Below are 20,260 nucleotides of genomic sequence, written 5' to 3'. Positions count from 1 at the left end.
ATATCGAGTCCAAGATCGACTCCACAGCATTCTAGTGTACGACTAAGCCTCAACCAACGTTTGTTTAGCTGAACTGATGGTTTACATTTCCGGTGTTCGGCTGTCGGTAAATGACAGATAGGAATCGTCCAGGTTCCTTGTGATACTGATGTATTTCTCTTTCCGATTCCTATTTCTAACCATTTGTCCAGTTCTCCTCGATATCGTAGAGTGCTAATCAGCGTCACGCTGGCAAGTTTCCATCACCATGCAAGCCATCTGTCTACCCATTGTGAAGCCGCATATGCTAGTATTTCGCAATACTTTTTGCTTTCAGGAAGAATAAATCTGATGGCAGGAAAAAAGGGAAGTTTCAAGCGACAAACGATATCCTTACGTCCGGATTGTTATGGTTCGGCAGTACGATTTCGGTTACGGTTATAGTTCTTTTCTTCTGTCAGGTGGAGAAAACCGGTATGTACTTTCCTTTTGGTGCGAGAATCGCTACGTAATCCCGATCCATGTCGGCTCTAATCATGGTCGGTTATTGGACAAGGTGCCGTGTCACCATTGCCAAACGTTGCGAGTGGGACGATGACCAAAAAAAACCCTCCAGTGCCGTCCCGTGGCGATGGTTTCCCGAGCCGGAAGAGTGACAATCTGTTTATCCACTGGATCGTTGATTAAACCCTCGATAATGGATGCGTCAGGTTTCGAACCGAAACCGATGTCCGCCGGGAGCCTGCGGGCCTGTTTCGTTTATATGCCGTCGCCGGCTGGACACCGATCCGCCGGACGTGTCACGCTCGCAGCTGTCATAGTCTATGTTTTTGTGTCCTTTTTTACGGGAAGTGTCCATTTTCATCCGGGAACAGAAAAAGATGCTTTTTTGCGTACCTTTTTTGCTACTATTTTGCTAGGAGCATGGAAAAAAGGCATTGATGATGATGTCGATCTTCTGCCGGCCGTGGTTCGATGCCGTTTCGTAGCGGTGTTTGCTGTGCGTATAACGACCTGAGGCATCGGAGATGTTTATCGGTCGCTTTTCGCTGTTCCTGTCCGGTTCCTGTAGCTAATTCGCCATTTTTTATTTGCATAAATTCAAGCGCCACTGGTCTTCATCGAGATGTTTTTCATCGTCACCGGCATCATCATCGCCAGGGACAACAAATAACATCAGTGATGAAACGAGTTTTTCACCCTCGCGAAACATAATTGCCATTTTCCGCTTGTTTTTATGAGTTTTTATTTTCCGGACCGGGTACGTCCTTAATAACTTTAAGCGTGAAGAACAAATCAAAACAACATATACAGAACAAATTGCAACACACTGCTAGGCTCATACATTGGGCGTTTCCGTCAACTCGTACACGTCTCGTTCACAAAATGGCATCCCGAATAATGTAAACCAGTTCGAAACGGGCTGATTCCGCAACAAACCACCATTGCGCCATCCACGCAGCGTGCTTTTATTTCGAGAGAAAGCAAACATTTACACCGTGTACCCGCCGGAAAAACGATTCTACAAGAAATACGCTATGGCGGCACGGTGTTCTCATGAAGTGCATCCCAACATTTGACCAGCATTGAACGTTGCAGCGGACATCATCGGTTGATGAAGCTGCATTTAATTAAATATCGATTGCGGCGTACGGCAGGCCACGATCGTAAATTATCTAACAGCATTTGCAGCTGGTTCTAGCAGTGGCTAGCTTACAGCCTTCTCCGGTGTATTCGCCGATGGGTCTTGTTGGATGCATGTAAACAGCATCGCCGTAGGGATCAATCGAATGGTTCGCGTGTTTTCCGAATGCCCTCGATACCTCACGTTAGTGCTGCGATAAATTTACGAAAATGCCCGGCCAGTCGGTGCTCACTAGTTGCTGAGAAATATTTAATGACACGGTACATCGAGAGTAGGGAAATGAAAATTTGTGACTAGTTTGCGAATATGGCAAACAAGGCAGCGTAGAATATTAAATGAAGTGCTCGGAAAATGATCGTTAAAGGCACCGTTACGTGTTAGCATATAAGCAAAGGGAGAACGTTTGTTAAGGCATTTCGTTTAGGGATAGTAAACTATATTTTAATACAAAAAACAAATTAAATATTCTTTATGGGACCTGTAAAATCAATAAAATTTCTAATGCGCATGCATAATAATTTGTCTGCTTTCTATTTCGTATTAGTTTTAAATAATAACACAAAGTTCAGCTTCGCTCCACACAACAGCAAACAATTTTGAACAATTAATTAATGTTAGGCTGGTCTTGGAACTGGCATTGCAGGCATTCACAATATTTCGCCCTCCTACTCGCCTTTTTGGCCGACCGATCAATCGCAATCGGTCAGATCAGCCGCTTTACATTTTGTTGTCGCGCCGTGACAAACCACCAACAGGAGAGCATACGTGACACATCATAAACATCTCCGTCAGCAACCATCAATCACGCGTTATCCGCTGGAGCATAAATTACGCTCCTCAGGATGCATGCTACGCGAGAAGAAGGAATACGTTCATTGCCCCCGGGAGGACTGCCGTTCGGAGATGTCCTCTAGATGCCAAACCGCTCGCATATTAATCATACCGATGGAAGGGAAGGAACGGCGAATCAACATGCAAATCAACTGTCGGCTGTGGTTGGGCTCAGGTTACTACTGTGCCAAAAAACGAAACCATAGCAATTGGGGGCGAGCAAACCAGCCAAGGGAGAAGATATTCTGATTTTCTCGGCCCCAGGAGGGAATCGATTTGACCACAAAAACCCATCCAGAAATGGATTTAGTGACAGCTCATCAAACAGTCGGTAAACCATGTGTGGTCCAGCGCTGGGCAGAGTCCTCCCAGAGGGCATCGACTGGATGCTGGGTGAAGGACACGGGTAGCAGAAGAATAAAAAAAACCACCCCCTATCAGTCGACAATTTAGGAGTGTTCTCAAACAGAACCAGCACATGTAATGCTGGCACTTGATGTCCCCTGTTTGTGTGCTCTTTTTTGTTGGTGTACATAGTTCGGGGAAATTGCATGGCTGTTTGGACATACAAACGGTTGGATGGTGGATGCATATTTGCTGGATTCGGTAAACATTTTCAGAGACAGCTGCATCGACCATTTCAGTGGAGTTGTCATTCAAACGTTCGACATGCTAGCAAAACAGTGCAGTGTGAGAGTGAATCTATGCAACTGAACGCTCGTTTTGTTGTGGTTTATTTTAACAGAATTTCAAACAAACCAAACGCAAAAGTATGTAGCGAAAACAAATAAAATTATCGAATGGAAAACCGTTGACAGTTTGTACTGCCCAAGGTAAATCACATCCCATCCCCACGTGAGGCAATTTCTTGAAACAGCTTAACCCAACTATTCCCTACAACTTACCTTCGGGTTCGCCCGTATTGGAGTCCACCGGAACGGTATTGCTCAGCTCGGTAGGCTTTGGAGAGGGTTTCGAAAGCGGGGTGGCGCTGCTTGGCGGTGACACGGTGGTCGTGACCGGGGGCGCTGCGGATGCCGCCGGTAGAGATGCTGCGGATGCATGCGGTCGGGCTGGTGTTAGCAAAAACGGTTACATTAGCATACCGGGAACGGGGAATCATTTGGCGTATGGGAAGACAGGCTTGGGAAGTAGCGGAGCTTGTGAGACGGTAGCGTTTCTGTTTCAGCAAGAATGCGGAAGCAATTAACAAGCGCAGATCGGTGTCAAGGGTCGGCAAGTGTTTTCCCGACTCGCTCCCCGGGGTTAGTAATTTATGCACAGGCACAAGCTTGCATGCTGATAAGTGGCGGCTTTAAAAGCGGAACCCTGGCCTACATCAGGCGATTTGTTTAGATTCGTCTGATTAATTTGGAACCTTTGATGCGAGATGATAAAACAACACTGGTGCTTTACAAAGTTTGCTCGTAGTATGTTCCGCTGGGCAAGAAAGGTGTTTTCACTGTTTAAGCAAACATTCTTACTTAAAAACATCTCATCTCGGGTAAAATTGAAGTAAGCTTGATTTCAAAATTATTAACAATATGTCCTTATTGTTGCAGCCGGATAGAAGAATATAACCTCAAACTCAAAACCTCAGACTCAAAAGTTAAATTATAACTGCTTAGTCTGTTTCAATCAACGCAACGAGCTTCAAGGCATGCTTTGGGATGTTCTTTTTATTTTCCTCGAGTTTTTAACACCTTTCAAATTTGCTGGTTCCATCACTATGGCCATGTGATGGCAATGAACGGAAACAAACAAGTATGAATCATTAGTGAGAATTCTTTAGAGAACCGGCACAACCCACTTCGAATGCTATTTATAGAACGTAACTGTGTGCAAGAGCACTCGTACAAAAAATGGCCGCCTGACGACACCCGTTCGGCTCGAACTCATTCCTTCGACGGATTTGGTTCATTTGCATTCGCAAACGGAACGCGTCGGCAAAAAGGTGGCTCGACGAAACTCCTCCAGAATGCCGGTCCAACGACGGCGTGCTCGGCATCCAAGGCGGCAGAAACACGATACCTTTAAGCTCCACCCGTGTGCTTGAATATTGTCGTGAACACAGTACTCGTATCCTCGCACGCCTGGCACACTAAACTCAGCAACCCGGTTGGCGGACAAAAAAGTTCAGCGAGCTTTCCGCGCTACGGAAACCTTCAGAGGCGTAATGGTGCCGAGCCAAAACCACCAGCTCGCCTTCCCGCAAAACACCTACACGTCCACACGCAAACACACTTGCGGTAGACATTTGTTTAATCGAGCACAAGACGTCTTGCACGCCTAGTTTAACATCGAACGCGCCCAGCCTGCTAGTGACTGGTTCGCGCGGCCAGCCACGAAGCGGTTGGTGCTGCCACACCGGAAGCATCATGCCAGCTTTCCGTCACCACCGTCCACGAGGTGTATGTTATTTTGTACAGAAAGTGCTAACTGCACCATCCCGCTTCAAAAGTTGCCTTTGTAACGTGATTATCCCACTTGAAAGCGATTCCACCATTCGTCCAGTAGGGAATATAGTAGGACATCGTATCGATGCGGACACATCCAAGCCCGGGAAGTACGCAAAACTCTTCGCTGGATTCTCACGAAGCCAGCATTAGATCAATGTCGCGGCTTTACCGCAGCTATTGGGACGCTGAGAACGGACGCTTCACATCCCAGGGGCGTAAGAACAGGACTCCCACTTACCGCTCACCACAACCGTCACATTCACCGATATGTTGCCGAGTGCGTTCCCGGCACAGCAGGTGTAGATCCCGCCGTCATCAAGCGTCGCCATCGGCAGGATCAGCGAGCCGTTGCCAAACAGCTTGACGCGTCCGTTCTGGATGTTTTCGTTGTTGAACCGCCACAGAATGCTCGGCGTTGGGGCACCTGCGAGAGGGTCAAACGATCGAAAGGGGGCCTTCCTAATTGCACCGAGTCGGAGTGGGAGCTACCTACCGGTGACGATGCAGTCCAGCATGATCGGATCACCTTCGAACAGGTCCAGGAGATCCGTGGGTGTACGCAGAAACTTGGGAGCCTCGGCTTCGCTTTCGACCACGTCGTCGTTGACGGCTAGGTGTGCCGTGCGGGATCGCGTCTCTCCGAGGCCGTTCCGGGCGGTGCACGTGTATTGGCCGGCGTCGGCCGGTACCGTTTCGTCGATGCGTAACGACCCGTCCGGAAGCACCGTGATGCGACCGTCCGTGTCCGGGCGGATCCGGACCTCGTCCAGCAGCCACACAATTTCCGGCTTGGGGTCACCCGACGTTTTGCAGCTGAACACAGCCGTCTGCCCGAAGCTTATCTCGATGTCCCTCGGTTGGGTGACAATTTCCGGTTTCGCTGTGGGGTACGGAACGAAATGCAAAATCGGAGCAAATTAGGGCTCAGGGATGACACTGGCATGGGTCGGACGTCCGAAATGGCGGTACTAAAATCTGTCCCGGAAAACCGTGCCGAAGCCTCAAGCAGGGTTTCAATTTTTATTCGTGCCGAGGACACAGGGGGGATGTTTCTGGCTTTAAATTGCGGGATCTAGCGGTCTAATCGGATTTAGGGGATCGGGTTTGAAAATGAAATGATATCATCGCATCGCGGGAAAGATGGCGCCCGAAAGTGAGCGCAACTAATGGAGCTCTAGCAGAGTGTTCTTTCGGTCGAGGTGGTCAACGTAGCGGCTTATGCATGTTTCTACGTTGAAAAACATAGCTGATGAAACCAGCATTGCCAGGGACTGCCGTCAGGATCAAGCTGGCTTTAAATAGTAGCTGTAAATGGCTGGGAAGTTATGGGAGAGAAAAGAGAACTTTCGAAGAATCGTTGTTTGTTGTCAATTAGAAAGCAATAAGTATGTTAAAAAATGGCTAACCATTTAGCAAACTTAAAGTGAATAACAAAAGTATTTTCTCCGAAACGAGTAGCATTTGCAGATACACGGGAATTGCGCACATCACTGCCTATTGAATGTGTCTTAGTAATCTATTTTCGTCAAGATTGAACGTTCGCTTTTAGTAATGGATACTCATATTTACAAGTTTCTTAGAAATAACAGAACAATAAACCCTCTGGTATAAACTGACTGTCTAACGAGGGATTTTTGCGAGTTGAAAATGGCAGAAACAGCAAAGGACTATTTTTCGTAAAAAGCTCCACTGAACGGATCTATCCTCCCTGAAACTCACCGCAGTGGAAATCCTCCTCCGTAATCGAGCTAATTGGTTGGCCCTCGAGTGCGGCTGGCGTAGCGCAGTTTGCACCGGCCACCAGGGACTTCCGGTTCGGTTGCTGCATCGCCTGAGCAAACCAAAGGAGCGAGCAGTCGCACTCCAGCGCGTTGTCGTCGAGCCGAAGCCGCCGCAGGGACGGTAACCGCTCGAAGCTTCCCTCCGGAATGTGTCTGATTTGGTTGCCGTGCAAATACCTGGGAAAGTGCCAGAGAACGATGAACATTTGGATGGAGTGGAAGAGCTCGTACAGGGACGAGCAATGGTACGGTCAGGTTTATCGGCCCGCTGCTATTGCAATTCAGTTCTCGACCATTGCCGGTGCAATCAACCTTGTTGTTTGCTGTCATATTTTTGCCCGTTTTAGTGGCGAATGAAAATAAACATCTCACCAAGCATCAATCTGCTGTCATTACGGGATAACGTTGCACAATAGTGCAAATTTTGTGGAGAAATCAATGCGTACCCCAATCAAGCGTTAATGGTGACGAACTGATGACGTTATTGTTATTTTTGAGAATAAGACATGAAGCAGGAAAAGAGCATGAAGAGGACTCTAGTGGATAATTATGAAGAGGTAGGCTAGGGGCTGTGGTAAATGCAGTTCATTTATTGCCCTTTTTCAGTTTCAGCACACTAAAGCACATGGTAGTACAAGGAAATATGAGCTCTACATGAGCCATACATCAAACGAATTGTGTTGAACTTTAGCCTGTGGTAAACACTACGTCGATTAGTGTCGATTATTTCTACATTTCAAGTTATAGTTGAATAAGGAAAAAAACCTTTACGTCATGCTCGAACGGTGCGATTTGTTTGCATTGTGACACAAAAACGCCACGAAAAAGACAGTAAGGCACGAGTAGTATGGATGTGCGAAACGATCGGAAAATGGTAACGGAACGAAGCGAAGCAAATATCAGCAGAGTGTAAATATGCTTTCCCCCGTCCTTTTTTTCTTCCCCATTCCACGCCACCGGTGAACCTTGCCGAGTGGTGGTAGGGGTGTGTTTGTTTTTAATTGCACACCATTGCCTCTCGACGGAGATTTCTCCACCCTATCAAGATGGCTTGCCGGGAGCAAGGGTCACACAAATGCCGTGCTCCATCCGACCCGTGCCTTGTACGGTTGGAACTACAAATGGTAAGAAAAGCAAAGCGAATGGTAGAGAAAATCTCATCGCTGCAGGAAGCCTTCCATCGCTGGTGTTTTTCATCTTTTCCGGATTCCTTGCCGTCGCTTGTGGAGCGTTGTTTCTTGGACGTTGTCAGCCTTCCGTCTTTACAGCGAACATCCTTTACTAGCTTCGTGAGTGTATGTGTATGTATTTGCTCATTTAATTTCATCCCCAGACCTGACAGGATGTAAGGCACACCTTTTGAAGGAAGCATGGCTACGGTAAAGTTGAGAACAATTTTTCATGCTGCCTCCATCCGGCGATGTTGTGAAAGTTGACTTGTGATTAAAAGTGAAGCATCTTCGTCTCCTAATCCCGTCCATGTTGAGAGTGCTAGATGTCGAGAAGTTTTTCAACATGAAATACGAATTGAAGCCCACCGTTTTAAAACAAGGTGCCCAAAATGGAAATGATAATGAAAGGAAGATAATTTTCTCACTTTTGATTTCCCTTTAAATTTCGCTTAGAGCCATGTAATAAGACTTATCAATATCAGCTATTCTACTCTCTAGAATGAAATAACTTAGCGATATTTGTACGCCCGTTGTCATTTTCAACCATTTGAGGATGCGTACAGTTTGTTTTAAAATATAGCCATCAGTTTAAGCGTAATTTATAGTTTTTCAGCTTTTTTTTTACATTTTTCTTTTGTTTTCTATCATGTAGTGAACGAGGTACAATTTATCAATACATTTTCCACCATTTCCGGTGGATAACGTTGTTAGGATTTCTCTGCTGATGCTCTCCCATGTCCCGCTGAGCCACACCGGCGGAAGTACGAATATCAGCGAAACATCCGGCCGGCCATTGTTGAAGCTGCCGCATCAAGCTCCATTTCGTTGTCGCATTTCGCAAACAACGGCAGTCGGACAACGCGGAGCGGATATTGTTGCTTCATGACCTCTTCTTCCAACCCCATGGAGGCGCCTGGTCCTTCACGTGCGTTCCTGTTTTTGCTTGTCTTCAAGCCCAATGGAGGCGCCCAGTCTTTCACGGTGCCTCTCTCTTTGCTATTCTTGGCTCCGTACCATTTCGAACGGGTAAAGCACGAACATCACATCTAATGTCGTTGTCACCGCCGTCATCAGCCGTCGGAACGGTGACTGAGAACTCGGTGGAAACATCCGCAGCACGTTGTTCGGTGTTGGAGTATTTTTTTATTATTTCCTCCCACCCGAAAGAAGAGTTTGCCTCGAATGAGAGGCAAGCAACTTGACAAGCTAGTCTTGTTCTCATCCTAACCCAAGGCTAGCTCAGCCACGGTGTTCATGGCTCGGTGCCTTGCTTCTTCATTCCCGATCGGTGCTGTTGCTGTTTTAATCAAATGGTTCATATTATAGTACCCGGTGGCGTTTAGTTTAAATTAAAAAAAAAAACGAAAAAGAAATGCTTTCCCATGTACATCGTACCATGGACTATGAGATCGGTCGAAACGCCGAACATATTCCCCCATTAAAAGATTAACTTTTATCCTCCCGAGGTGAAAGTACTTTTCCCTCCTTCCCCATCGTTATACTGCTTTTTGCAAAGTTTGGAAGCATGGGTAGGCAAAAAGTCTGACCCGTTGCCTAACTATTTTCAAACTAATCAGTTTCCAATCTGCCGATTTTTTCATACTTCGCTAGCTTAAAGATGCGACCGCCGGAAAAAAATATCTCCCTGGAGGAAAAGATTGGAAAAAAAAGCTGCTGGTGCTTCACACTGCGACAGCGTAGACAGTGACTTGAGTTCATTAATTAATTTTCCATTGGTCAAAGTTCGTGCCGGGAATGCTATGGGGACCTGCATAGAAGCGGATTACTAAATACGACGTACAACACCATCGAATGATGTGGCGTTCGTATTACAATGCAGTCCTGTTTTTGGTGCTTGTTGCTTCAAAATAAAGCCGACTGGATGTCATTTTAGTGGCCACGTGCCTTTACATGACACCGTGTGCCAAGTATTCGTCTGGCAAACGACACCCGACGATACCACGCTAAGACTCGTTATATTAATTATCCGCCAGCTTGTGCCCGCGTGCGTCTCCCTTGGGACGTCCCACCGCTGTAACGTTAATTAATAAGGAAGGCAAGATTTATGAAACGGCGTCACGGCGCGTTTTGGATTGTTTCCGGTTCTATTTTGCTTGGTGTCACATCGACCGCTTAGTGAATCCCCCCTTTCTTTGTGCCTGCTCGGTTGTTGCCAAGCGAGAGGAGTGATTATTGGATTTAGAATGGCTCAATTTTTCGTACGATTGCTTTTTCCCATTTGCTGGGCGTAATTAGAAATAATTACGGTCATTTATATTAATTTATGTTTGTGGCACATGAAAAAGTGTCCTATTTTTTAATAGACATCGTTACAGGCCTTCAATTGGAATATTTGGGAGACAATTATATTTCCTAAATGTAACGTTATGTGCAATTTTTCACGCCAACTATTTAGGTCAACCTATCTAAGGAAGTTAGGACTATGGGAACATATTTTATATGTAGCCATATTTTTATAACCTTCAACAATTAAAAAAAACGTGTGTTCATTTGATTGTAAATAGTTTTTCCCAAATAGGGTTCAAGAACCTATCTCCATCCCAGCTGGAACCGTGAATTAAACCTTCAAATTGTACAATTTAAAGCCACCATGTTTATACCCTACCTCAGCAGCCACAGCATTCAACTGATGGAAAAATTTCGTTTACTACATTTGCCAAATAATCGAGCTCTGGAAATAAACCATAGAAATTCGTCAAATACCCGAACCGTCATCGAGCGCTCCAAAACCATCCCAAAGAAACGGCATCGAACGGATTGCAAGTGGAATAGTAGCGGGTTCGCTTTCGGATCGTGCGAAAGTTGATTGCACCGGCAAGGCACTAGCAGCTGCAGATCGGTCCCCTAGCGCCTCCTAGCCTATCGGTGCCATTTTAGCACCCGATGCACCCGTGTACTTACAGCCGCTCCAGCGAGCCCATGTTGGTGAAGGTTTGCGGTTCCAGTGTGCTGAGGTTGTTGAAGTGTAAGTACCTGTAGTTTTTTTTTTGTTGCCACAGAAGCCATCACATACAAACCCCGAAACCGGGAAGCGAATGTTTGGTCCCGAATGAAGCCAATGCAAATTAGAAAGAGAGGAAGAAAAAGAAGAAAAAAATCCCATCATGAGAGGCAGTCGTAGAGCGTCGTTCCGGTGAATAGATTTGCAATCAGTGGTTCATCAAATATTCGGCCGACTTTTCGGTGGCTTCCCTCGAAGTTTTTTTCACTCTCGTTTCCATGAAGAACGGGGTAGCTAGTGGCATGTTTCTTCGGTGGCACTAGTTGGCTTTTTCCTCCTGGTTTACCCGGAACCACCCGTGAAACGCCTGCTCATTTCCGCTTGGCAGTTGTGCGGAAGATTTGTGCGCCAGCCGGAAATCTCCGCTTGGTTGGAAAATTCATCTGGCGGCTCCGGCGTTTGGGTTTGGGCCACACGTTTCAGAGTACTTACATGCTATGCAGCCGGTCTAGGGAGATGAATGCATCGGCGGCAATCACACCGATGCGGTTGCGGTTGAGATAGAGATACTTGAGCGATGGCAGATCTCGGAACGCGCCCGAGTGGATTCTCGTCAGCTGGTTCTCGTTGAGGAAAATCGTGTGCAGGTGCTGGAGCCCGTCAAATGCCCCCGTAGGTACCTCGCGAATGTGATTGTAGCGCAGGTCTCTGGAACGTCAAGCGAAACCAATTTCAATCATTAGCATGAGTGATTATATCAAGAGGTGGTAAGGCAAAATCATGAGTGATAGTTATGGCAGATATTATAATTTGCAAAAATGCCAATTATACAACCGTGAATGAAATTGATGCAAACGCAACATATGAAAGTTTAATATTTAATTGATAAATTCAATCAATTTTATAACACAAAATTTTAATTCAACTATTCATGGAATACCATTAAAAATGCTCTGCTTTAAAACCTTTTAAAAACTTCTTTCACTTAGAATTCTTAAGAAAATAAATCGTTTAAAAATACACCAAGAAACGCGATATAAAATGAGTTGACAATGGCTGAAAAGGAGGTGCTAAACTAACAGCAAAAACGTCGACAATCGAGCCATGCGCCGGCAACCTCTAGTTTGCGATACAGGGCCCACCTCAAATGCGACCTCGCCGGTATCACACGAGCAAAGGTGCAAATTTGTGCCCCGATTGTCCCTTATTTGCCGCGCGCGGTGAAATGCAAACGATCGATTCGAACGACATCAAGCACGAGCAATCAGGAGAAGATGGAAGAATAATACGGCTAAAACCAGCACTTGCTCCCCCAGATCCTATCTTCTGCGCCAAAACTTCATCATCAGTTCACTGTCGCACCGGCGACGCTGTCACATCGTAGGTGGGGTAGAAGGACCTGTCGGGGCTGCCCTTTAGCCGGCTTCATGGGGTGGTAAAAATTGAGCCCCATTGCCGTAGCGCAAGTCATCCTCCGCGGTAAGTAAAAGCAAATCTAACTTTGCTAACGAAATATTCATATTTTCATTTCTTTGGTTTGGTCGGAGGAAAGTTGACGCCACGATCCCGTCTCACTGGAGGTGGGCCAACCAACAATGGGAAAAAAAGAAAACTGCACCAGGGCACACTAAGCGCAGGGAATTGTAGAGTTGAAAGGTGTGGACAAAAAATAATAAGGCACAAACGGTGAGGTGATTCTTCCAAGACCAACCCCTGATAAAACCGGCCAAGTGGCCCATGGCGCTGAAAGAAGCTGCAAAGCACGGCAAATAAAACGGTACAACTGCACCCAAATCCAAGCCAAAGGCAAACGATTCGTTCTTCGTGGGCTGCTGCAGGAGAAGAGGACGAGAAAAACTTTACCCAACCTGACCCTAACGTCGTCCGTTTTCATCTGGACGCTGAAAATCTAACGCTAACGTTATTTAAAGTGTTTCCCGTCCACATGGAAAGCTGTCCCAGAAACAAGTAAAAAAGACGAACATTCCACAGGTCAACAACTGACGCCCAGTACTGGCATTGCGCGAGAGTTATTGTGGGTGTTTCCGACTTTTTGTTTTGCCGTCCCACTGGTCCGGCTTTTCATTACGCCGGACTGAACAGATGTACTGTGGTTTGTGAGGCTTCCTGGGTCGTTTATTGAAATTGATTTCCACGCCACTGGTACGATTTAAATACCTTGACGCCGTAGTCGAAGGGGTACGGCTGTCGAGTTCAGCTGCATCTACGCTGGAGGATGTTTGACGGTATTCCTGCAGCATCATAAAGTTGTGGTTTGAAGAAATTTATTCAAAAAATAAACATGAGAAACTTTCGCATTGCTTTTATGACAGTACACAGCGGGTTCCAAAGAGGTACGCTAGAGACCATGATCCGTACTTTATATCATCGACTACCTCCAACGTGATAGTATTTTAATCTCATCAGAATGGCATGCCAATGGCAATAAGATTCCACGGTGTTTTCATGAGCGTTTTCTCTATCCTTTGCACCAGTTGCACACTTTCTTGTCAAAACTGCGACTTGGAGCAGCATGAGCTTCTCTTTTTTGCCAACAGCCAGCTGCTCACCATCCCATGCCGGTTTGTTTGCCCTGCCCTCTACGCGGCTTGGTAAGGACATGAAACTCTGCCAGTTCCCAGGAAGTCTGTGATGTGGTGAAGAGATTTGTGGACTGAACAGACGAGTTGCTGTGAGCCTTTCACCATTCGCCAAAAAAGTTCGAATTGCAAGATGACTTATGATTTTTGGAAAATAATAGACATGATCCGGTTGAGACTTTTTTCTGAAAACGGAAAGTTTTCTTTGCAATCTGCTAGTTTGGATCACTGAACGCTTCGCCAGGGTTGTGACACCGGCAAGGATATTGGCATTTGTTGGGAGGATGCTCCCTCATTTGATTTATTTCTTTCACCGGGGGAGGCTAAAGTTTCTCAAGCAGCAAAACAATTGTTAAGCTCGTGCATTGCGGGGTGAAGCTTTTGGAGAAGTTTTCGGGATTAAACCGGCTTCCGAGGATACCCAAGATGAGCGTCACGAGACAAGCATCCGGCGCATTACCATGCCGTGCAACGGAAGGCACCAGAGCCTTCATAAACATGTCGCGAAGAGACAACTTTACGGTTCGAAGATGAATTATTCCCTCTCGAACTGGCAAGCGCACATACGCTCTGCGTATGTGCCCGCCTGGTCTTGGTGTGTCGTAAAATCGATCCATCTCATGATAATACTCGGTCTCCCGTCTGGCAACCGGGCGGAAACTCTCATGCGGGAGGATTTTCATTACGCCCTTTCCCTAAACTTTGGCTGGCGGCAAAGTGGCCCCGATAAGACCAGATGCCAGATGGTGAATTTTCGCCCATTTCCAAGCGATACACAAATTACTGATGGTGCGTTGAGGAGCAACCATAGCCTAGGGCACCGGCATTAGAGCTCTACCATCAGATTTTGACGGTAGAAGAGCACCCACGAGGGACTCGAGGTGCGTGCGAAAGAGTTAGAACTTAATTTACGCTTGCATAAATAATTAACTTATCGTTGCCGAGTTCCAGCCCTCGGCGTTTTCAAACAATTCCACACCGTATGGGGTATTTCCAGAGGAGAAAGGATGGTAACGCTCTCAAGGAGACTTGTGCGAGGATGCATTGTATGTGCATTTGTTAATACGTTCCCCATGGGACGCCTTTAGAGTTCCGTTGCGCTCGATGAGGGCTTGTGACTTGGAAGTTATGAGCGCACCGGCGAGGCGAATGCTGCTCGGCCTTTGGTTGCCTCCCGAGAACCTCTCAGAGGGAAGTATTTTCAGAAGAGAAAAGAGCCGTATGAAATTGCACAATCGGAAAGTCATATGCAGTTCGATCAGAAAATGCACACCATGTGGCTAATGCGATTATTAATATTGCAAGAAGAAATCTGTTTTAACTTGGAAGTTTGAAACGTAAATGTGAAGATTTTGTAGCTTTAACGAAAGTACATCACAATATGTTTTCTTTGCAACGTAAACCCCAAAGAATGGTACACTAATAAATTATTATACAAAATATGTAAGCTATCTTTCGCACTTTGATAATTAAAAAAGTTATGATTTAAATAAACACATGGTTTGAGAAATATGTCTTACCGTGAAAGTAAAACAACACATTCAGAATTTATCCTCACCCATTTTACAGAGTAATCACGTCGTGCATATCGTTGTTAGGGAATTTTCTCCGCCCAACGCGTCTGATGTTTTCAAGCGTGCTCGTAATAACAACGGATAGCAAATATGTTTTAAATTCGCTCTCCGGTTGCGAGGTGAAAACCTCGACTACTTATTTTCACAATCTCGAACCCTTGCGGCGAGATCCGTCCATTTATCCGTTGTCCCATTTTTACCGCACCCATTCACTATAGTGGCATTTTCCATTATTTTTGCAGCAACTGAAACAATACACCCCTTTCGCTTATCGCCCCTGGGGATAAAGGAGAACAAATGGGGGTTACGCTCAAGCGGGATGAAATGCAAATGCAGAATCGAAAAATTGGCACTCGACGCTCCCGTGTCATGAAGGCAAATGGCACCCTGGCCTCGAGAATTACGCGTACACGGTGAGGACGTTCGGGACGAAACATGTAATGCAATCGACCCACCGACTCGATAGGGCCCAATGAGCGGCAAACCTCCTGCCCGATTATTTACACACCCAGTCCAACCGCCAATCGCCGGCAATGGCAAAGTGCACTCCAAAACAGAACCCATCTGGGCAGGCAACGCTCCGAGGGTCACTTATTTACTTTAACACAGCCGTAAGAGTAAACGGGAGTGAAAAAGACAAAAAAACACACCAAACGCGTCGGGGTTTGTTGCGGTGCATGTTTGCCCAGCCACCGGTGCGAAGCTGGTCAACAAAGGTCCGGAAAATATGGACACAACGAAGGGACATCGCTGATAAACATTACCACGAGAATGCCCGAACTCCAGAGAGACAGCGGGACGTAGTGGACAGCGGGGTTGGAGTCGGAAAAGTGTAAATGTAATTAAAATTATCCTCTTATTTATGGTGTCCCATCGGGCCCAGGATCGGTCAGCTGGCCGGTGTTTAGACAGCGTGCTGTTGGGGCTTTAAATTTTCCGACACGCCACAAACCATGGACGGCCATTTGTCGCCTGCTCACACCGGCTTGTCTCTTGGAGCCCCTGAGAGTACCTTTAGTGAGCCACTTAAAGGGACGGGTGCTGATAACGTTCCGGCTGCACAAAGCAAGACAACCGAGTGGGCTAGTCGGGACTGATGAAGAGTACTCCAGGCCTAGTGGACAACCTCAAAGAAGCCGCCAGATAACGAAACCCATAATTCCGGATTTGATTGTGGTTGTAATTGAGTGTGGAAAAGGACGAACCAGCGGGCAGTCAACCAGCGTGGGAAGTCTCGGTGTGAGAACGGTTTTGTCTTGCTTAATTTGCCAACCCTATTGTGGCGCTACTGCGGCTGCTTACTTTCACAACGAGTACCCAACATTCGGATTGGGGTGCTAGAAAAGCAATTATCGGTGATATTAAATAATTACTTGAGGAACATTTCTTCTCGACGTGCTTCTGCCAAGGCAGTAGATCGCTTCGGGAGGAAAGGGCCAACCTTTTAGTGGACGAAATGCACTCACTCTCGTTTTTAGACCCCTTCGGCGTAGGTATGAATATTTATACCGTCGTCGTTGTTGATTACTTTCTATGCGCAACATGCGCTCGTCATTACCGTAGCCGGGATGGTACCGTAAGCCCCCCAAAGGGAGCCACACTAATCGGCTTACCGTCACGGAGAACACGTCGTCCAGGGTAATGTGCCTGCGTCGCAATGTTCGCAAAATGTTGCTCGAGAGGGTGAGGGTGCCAGAGCGGATAGAAAAACAAAATCGCGAACGGAACACCGGAACACCATCAAAGCGCCGCCTGGAAAATGAGTATTATTTTTCAGCCGCGCTCTGTCATCGCTCAACCCCGTCCGGAGACCCGGAGATGTTCGCCATCCGTCACCGTGTCTTGCCGGGAAATGTTTCGGGACGAGTGTAAACATAAATATTACTCGCTCGGGAAATGTCGCCGTTCTGAGCTTTGCTTGCGGAGCACCGGGACGGCACGGTGACGAACGATGAATGTTTCCAACGACTAGCTCGAAGCGCAACGTACAGTGGCAACATGCTGACGGGAAAAACCTGTCGCCCAAAACTCAACCAGCTACGCCGAAAGCAACGCTCGCTTTTCGGACAGATAAATGGATGTTTACGGTTTCACCTGGCACGGTTCGCGTTTCGTCGTTGAAGGATAGAAAGGGCTATCTTTAGCAATTCGATAGGGCCGCTGCATGATTTTTCCCACCTCCGTAAGGTAACACCTGCGTCAGCCCCGAACTGCTTGTTTCTGTCCCCATGAAGCTTTTGTAAAGCTTAATGAAATCGTGGCAAGCAAGGGCAGAGCTTAATACAAACGAAGTGCGAACGGGGTAGCCAACGCAAATTGAGTTGCGTCACCCGATTCCGACACCATTGATGAAGTGAGAGGTGAAAAATGAAACCGACCGACGAAATTGGCTCGCGAGTCTACAAAAGGGCGGGGATTAAAATGTATCAAACCGATATATTCAAGAGATTGCTTGGAAGGGGCGGATTAATGTTACAAATAACCGAGCGCCTCCATTAGGGGGCGTTCTTTTTGAATTATTTTGGAAAGCGAGAATATCGAGAAACATGGAGTCTGTAATGTATTCAGTACCTTGCTGTGTCTGGGGATTTGAGATACTCTATGGCGTTCTACTAGAGCCAGTTTTTTATAATACGAGTTATACTGAAGAGTATGGCGGCCATGCTAACAAAGGAACTTCAAGTAACAGCCTAACGTAAAAGTCAACTATGACGATCTCACAAACTACATTTACTCTGAGCAATCTCCAACATCAAAAAGAAAGAACCCATGGAATGTTTCATCCCACCCAACATTTGACCTTCGTTTATGAAACCTTTCAAGTATAATTTCGCAATCGCTTTAGAAGATGAAAAGCAACAAGCAACCGTGTCGTAGGCGCTTTGACGAAAAGCGTTCTCGAGCGGCGTCCATCTGGCACGCCGTTTATTTATTGTTAAACCAAACACCTCGCCTCGACAACAGCCGCCCAGAAACTGCTCTGTTGCGTTCCAGGTTCAGAAGGACGCGAAACAATCGCATCGTTGGTGGCAAGTACCTGACGCGAAACCCACAACGTCACAGTGCAAAATGGGTGCACGAAGCGAGAACAAGAGTGCGACGCGTTTAATTTGCTGCAGGTGTTATGAGATTTTTATGAAGTTAACCCGGCTAAGTCCGTAAAAGCCGCCCCGGTTCGCTGGTTTCGCGCTTTGATGTGACGTCATGAAGCGGAAGGCCGGTAAAGTCATCTCGCGCCATCGTAAAGGCGATAGAGCGACAGAACCAGCTGTAATCTCGTAAATGTACCGCGTAAATCAAATCTGGCATTGCGGACGAGCTGCCGTTGCTAATCCTTTTTGAGTTTCCGTACGCGTGCGAGCACCGGTTCGTTTTCACGAGCATTTTCCAGGTTCGATTAAAGCCCGGTAGAGGGACTTTAATACGTGATCCTGGCTTTTCAAAGAAAAAAAGTATTCCACAATTATAGACGCCATACTTATTTTAAACCAAAGCGAACCACTCAGCCTTTCATCATGGTGGCACAATTAATTCGCCAGACTGCCAAATTGATTAGCCATCTTTGTCCCAATTATCCGAACGATTCGGTTATTAGTTGCGATTATCGATCGTTAGAAATTCGAGCCCCAGTCGTGGCGTAATCTAATTTCTCACCTCTCCAACACCGATGCGGCACGTTCTCAGGCACGTGGGGGTATCTCTTCTTAGTCGTTCCACTTTCAACTCAGTTGCCTGCCCTATCGGAACGCTGATTACTGGCGTTCGCGGAACCAACCGGCTCGATCCGTTCGATTGAACCGTTTCTGTACGTGCGGGAAGCGTATGATGAAAGAAAATTAATAATTTTGGCCATTTGCCAACACATCAGCTGGAGGGCAAAATTATTTTGCGCATCGAGAGGATTATTTTCCGTGTGCAATTCTATTTCAAAATAGAGTTGAAATCGGCGTTTGGAGGGTGAAAGTATTGTCGACAGTCGGAAAGGGGTAGTTTTTCCATGAATTTTGTTGCATGAGTGAAAAGCTAACACATAAGCACACCGTCACATCTGAACAATACTAATGTCAATCAATGTGTTCGTTATACGTTCAAGCAGCTGCCATGTTAGTCCCTTAATGGAAGCTTTCGATAACTAGTTACACATTTGTTGAAACATAATACCAGGAGTGCATAACAAAATGTAAGTATTGGGTCTCATGAGCATGTCAATACAAAACAAATTTTTCGCAGATGTATTCTATTTCATGTTAGTTGAAATTTCACATTATTCATCATGTGATTTTAGATCTCACTCTCACTGTGGCTACAGTTCCGACTTTCTTTTACTTCCGTCCAAATCACCATCTAAACACGTTCCTATGCATTCGTGGGGTCTTCCGTATCCAAAGAAAGTAGCCCTCTTCAACAGGACAAATATAGCAAATTACTAGAAGCGTAGGGATTTCCCGAAAGGACAGGAAGGAAGCAGGTCAACTCTATAAACTTCCCACTATATAACGATGGTGAAGTGTGCTGTTGGAGACCGTCGTTAAATTTGCATAAACTTCACAAGCTACCTGCGTAGGGAAAAGACGATCGAAACAAAAAAAAACCAGACATTTCCAAATGTCGTCGGTGGCGACATCTGTTGGCGAGATTTATCCGTGTGTGAAGCGAATAAAAAGAGCAAAAACGATTCTCCACGCATGCTAGCCTCGACAAAGAATAAGGCTAATGGACGAGGAAAAAATCACTGGAAGGAAACGCAGACAGTTGCGATGCTGTACTCACATTATGCTCGTATCGGGTGGCATTTCCGGGACCTTATCGAGTTGCTGCTTGACGCACCGGACCGTCCGCTGCTGGCAGGAGCATTTCTGCGGACACCCAATCCCCTGGACCGATCCAGCCGCTAGAGCGATGGTGGCAATTAGCAACAGCCTGCCGTGGCCGCTAATCAGTCCCATCGTTGCCGTTCCGTGGCTTGCCTCCGGCTCCGGTCGTAGTTTACTTGTTTCGTTCGTTCGGTTTCGTTTCTCGGTGGTCTATCTTTTTTCTTTTACCACACTCTCTTCCAAACACACACGAACACAAACTGCTGACACGCGTGGGGACCGACCCTCAGCAAACACGATAAGCATATGCACCCCAAAACGGGAACAGCACTCCGATAACACTAGTTCTCGGTTTTCACTTGTCCGAGGCGGATTCGGACCGCAAAAACGCGCGTTCCACTGCTGACTGCACCGAGCCTAACCTTGACCAGAAATAAATTTCG

The 20,260-nt window shown here is 46.5% G+C and overlaps 1 protein-coding gene across 1 annotated transcript in view; it reads right to left on the bottom strand.

Annotated features, from left to right (window-relative positions):
* LOC128725049 (peroxidasin) overlaps window positions 1-19,949 on the bottom strand; it is a 30,755-nt gene extending 10,806 nt beyond the window's left edge. The window contains exons 1-7 of the mRNA XM_053818768.1: window positions 19,774-19,949; window positions 11,322-11,537; window positions 10,790-10,861; window positions 6,634-6,872; window positions 5,408-5,794; window positions 5,153-5,338; window positions 3,361-3,528 (exon numbers count right to left, since the gene is read on the bottom strand). Coding sequence (XP_053674743.1) covers window positions 3,361-3,528; window positions 5,153-5,338; window positions 5,408-5,794; window positions 6,634-6,872; window positions 10,790-10,861; window positions 11,322-11,537; window positions 19,774-19,949 — 1,444 coding nt within the window. The remainder of the gene's footprint in view (window positions 1-3,360; window positions 3,529-5,152; window positions 5,339-5,407; window positions 5,795-6,633; window positions 6,873-10,789; window positions 10,862-11,321; window positions 11,538-19,773) is intronic.
* Between the last annotated feature and the right edge of the window lie 311 nt (window positions 19,950-20,260).

This window comes from Anopheles nili, chromosome 3, assembly GCF_943737925.1.
Source record: "Anopheles nili chromosome 3, idAnoNiliSN_F5_01, whole genome shotgun sequence".
Taxonomy (NCBI): Eukaryota; Metazoa; Arthropoda; class Insecta; order Diptera; family Culicidae; genus Anopheles; species Anopheles nili.
This window is presented reverse-complemented; position numbering and strand designations above follow the sequence as displayed.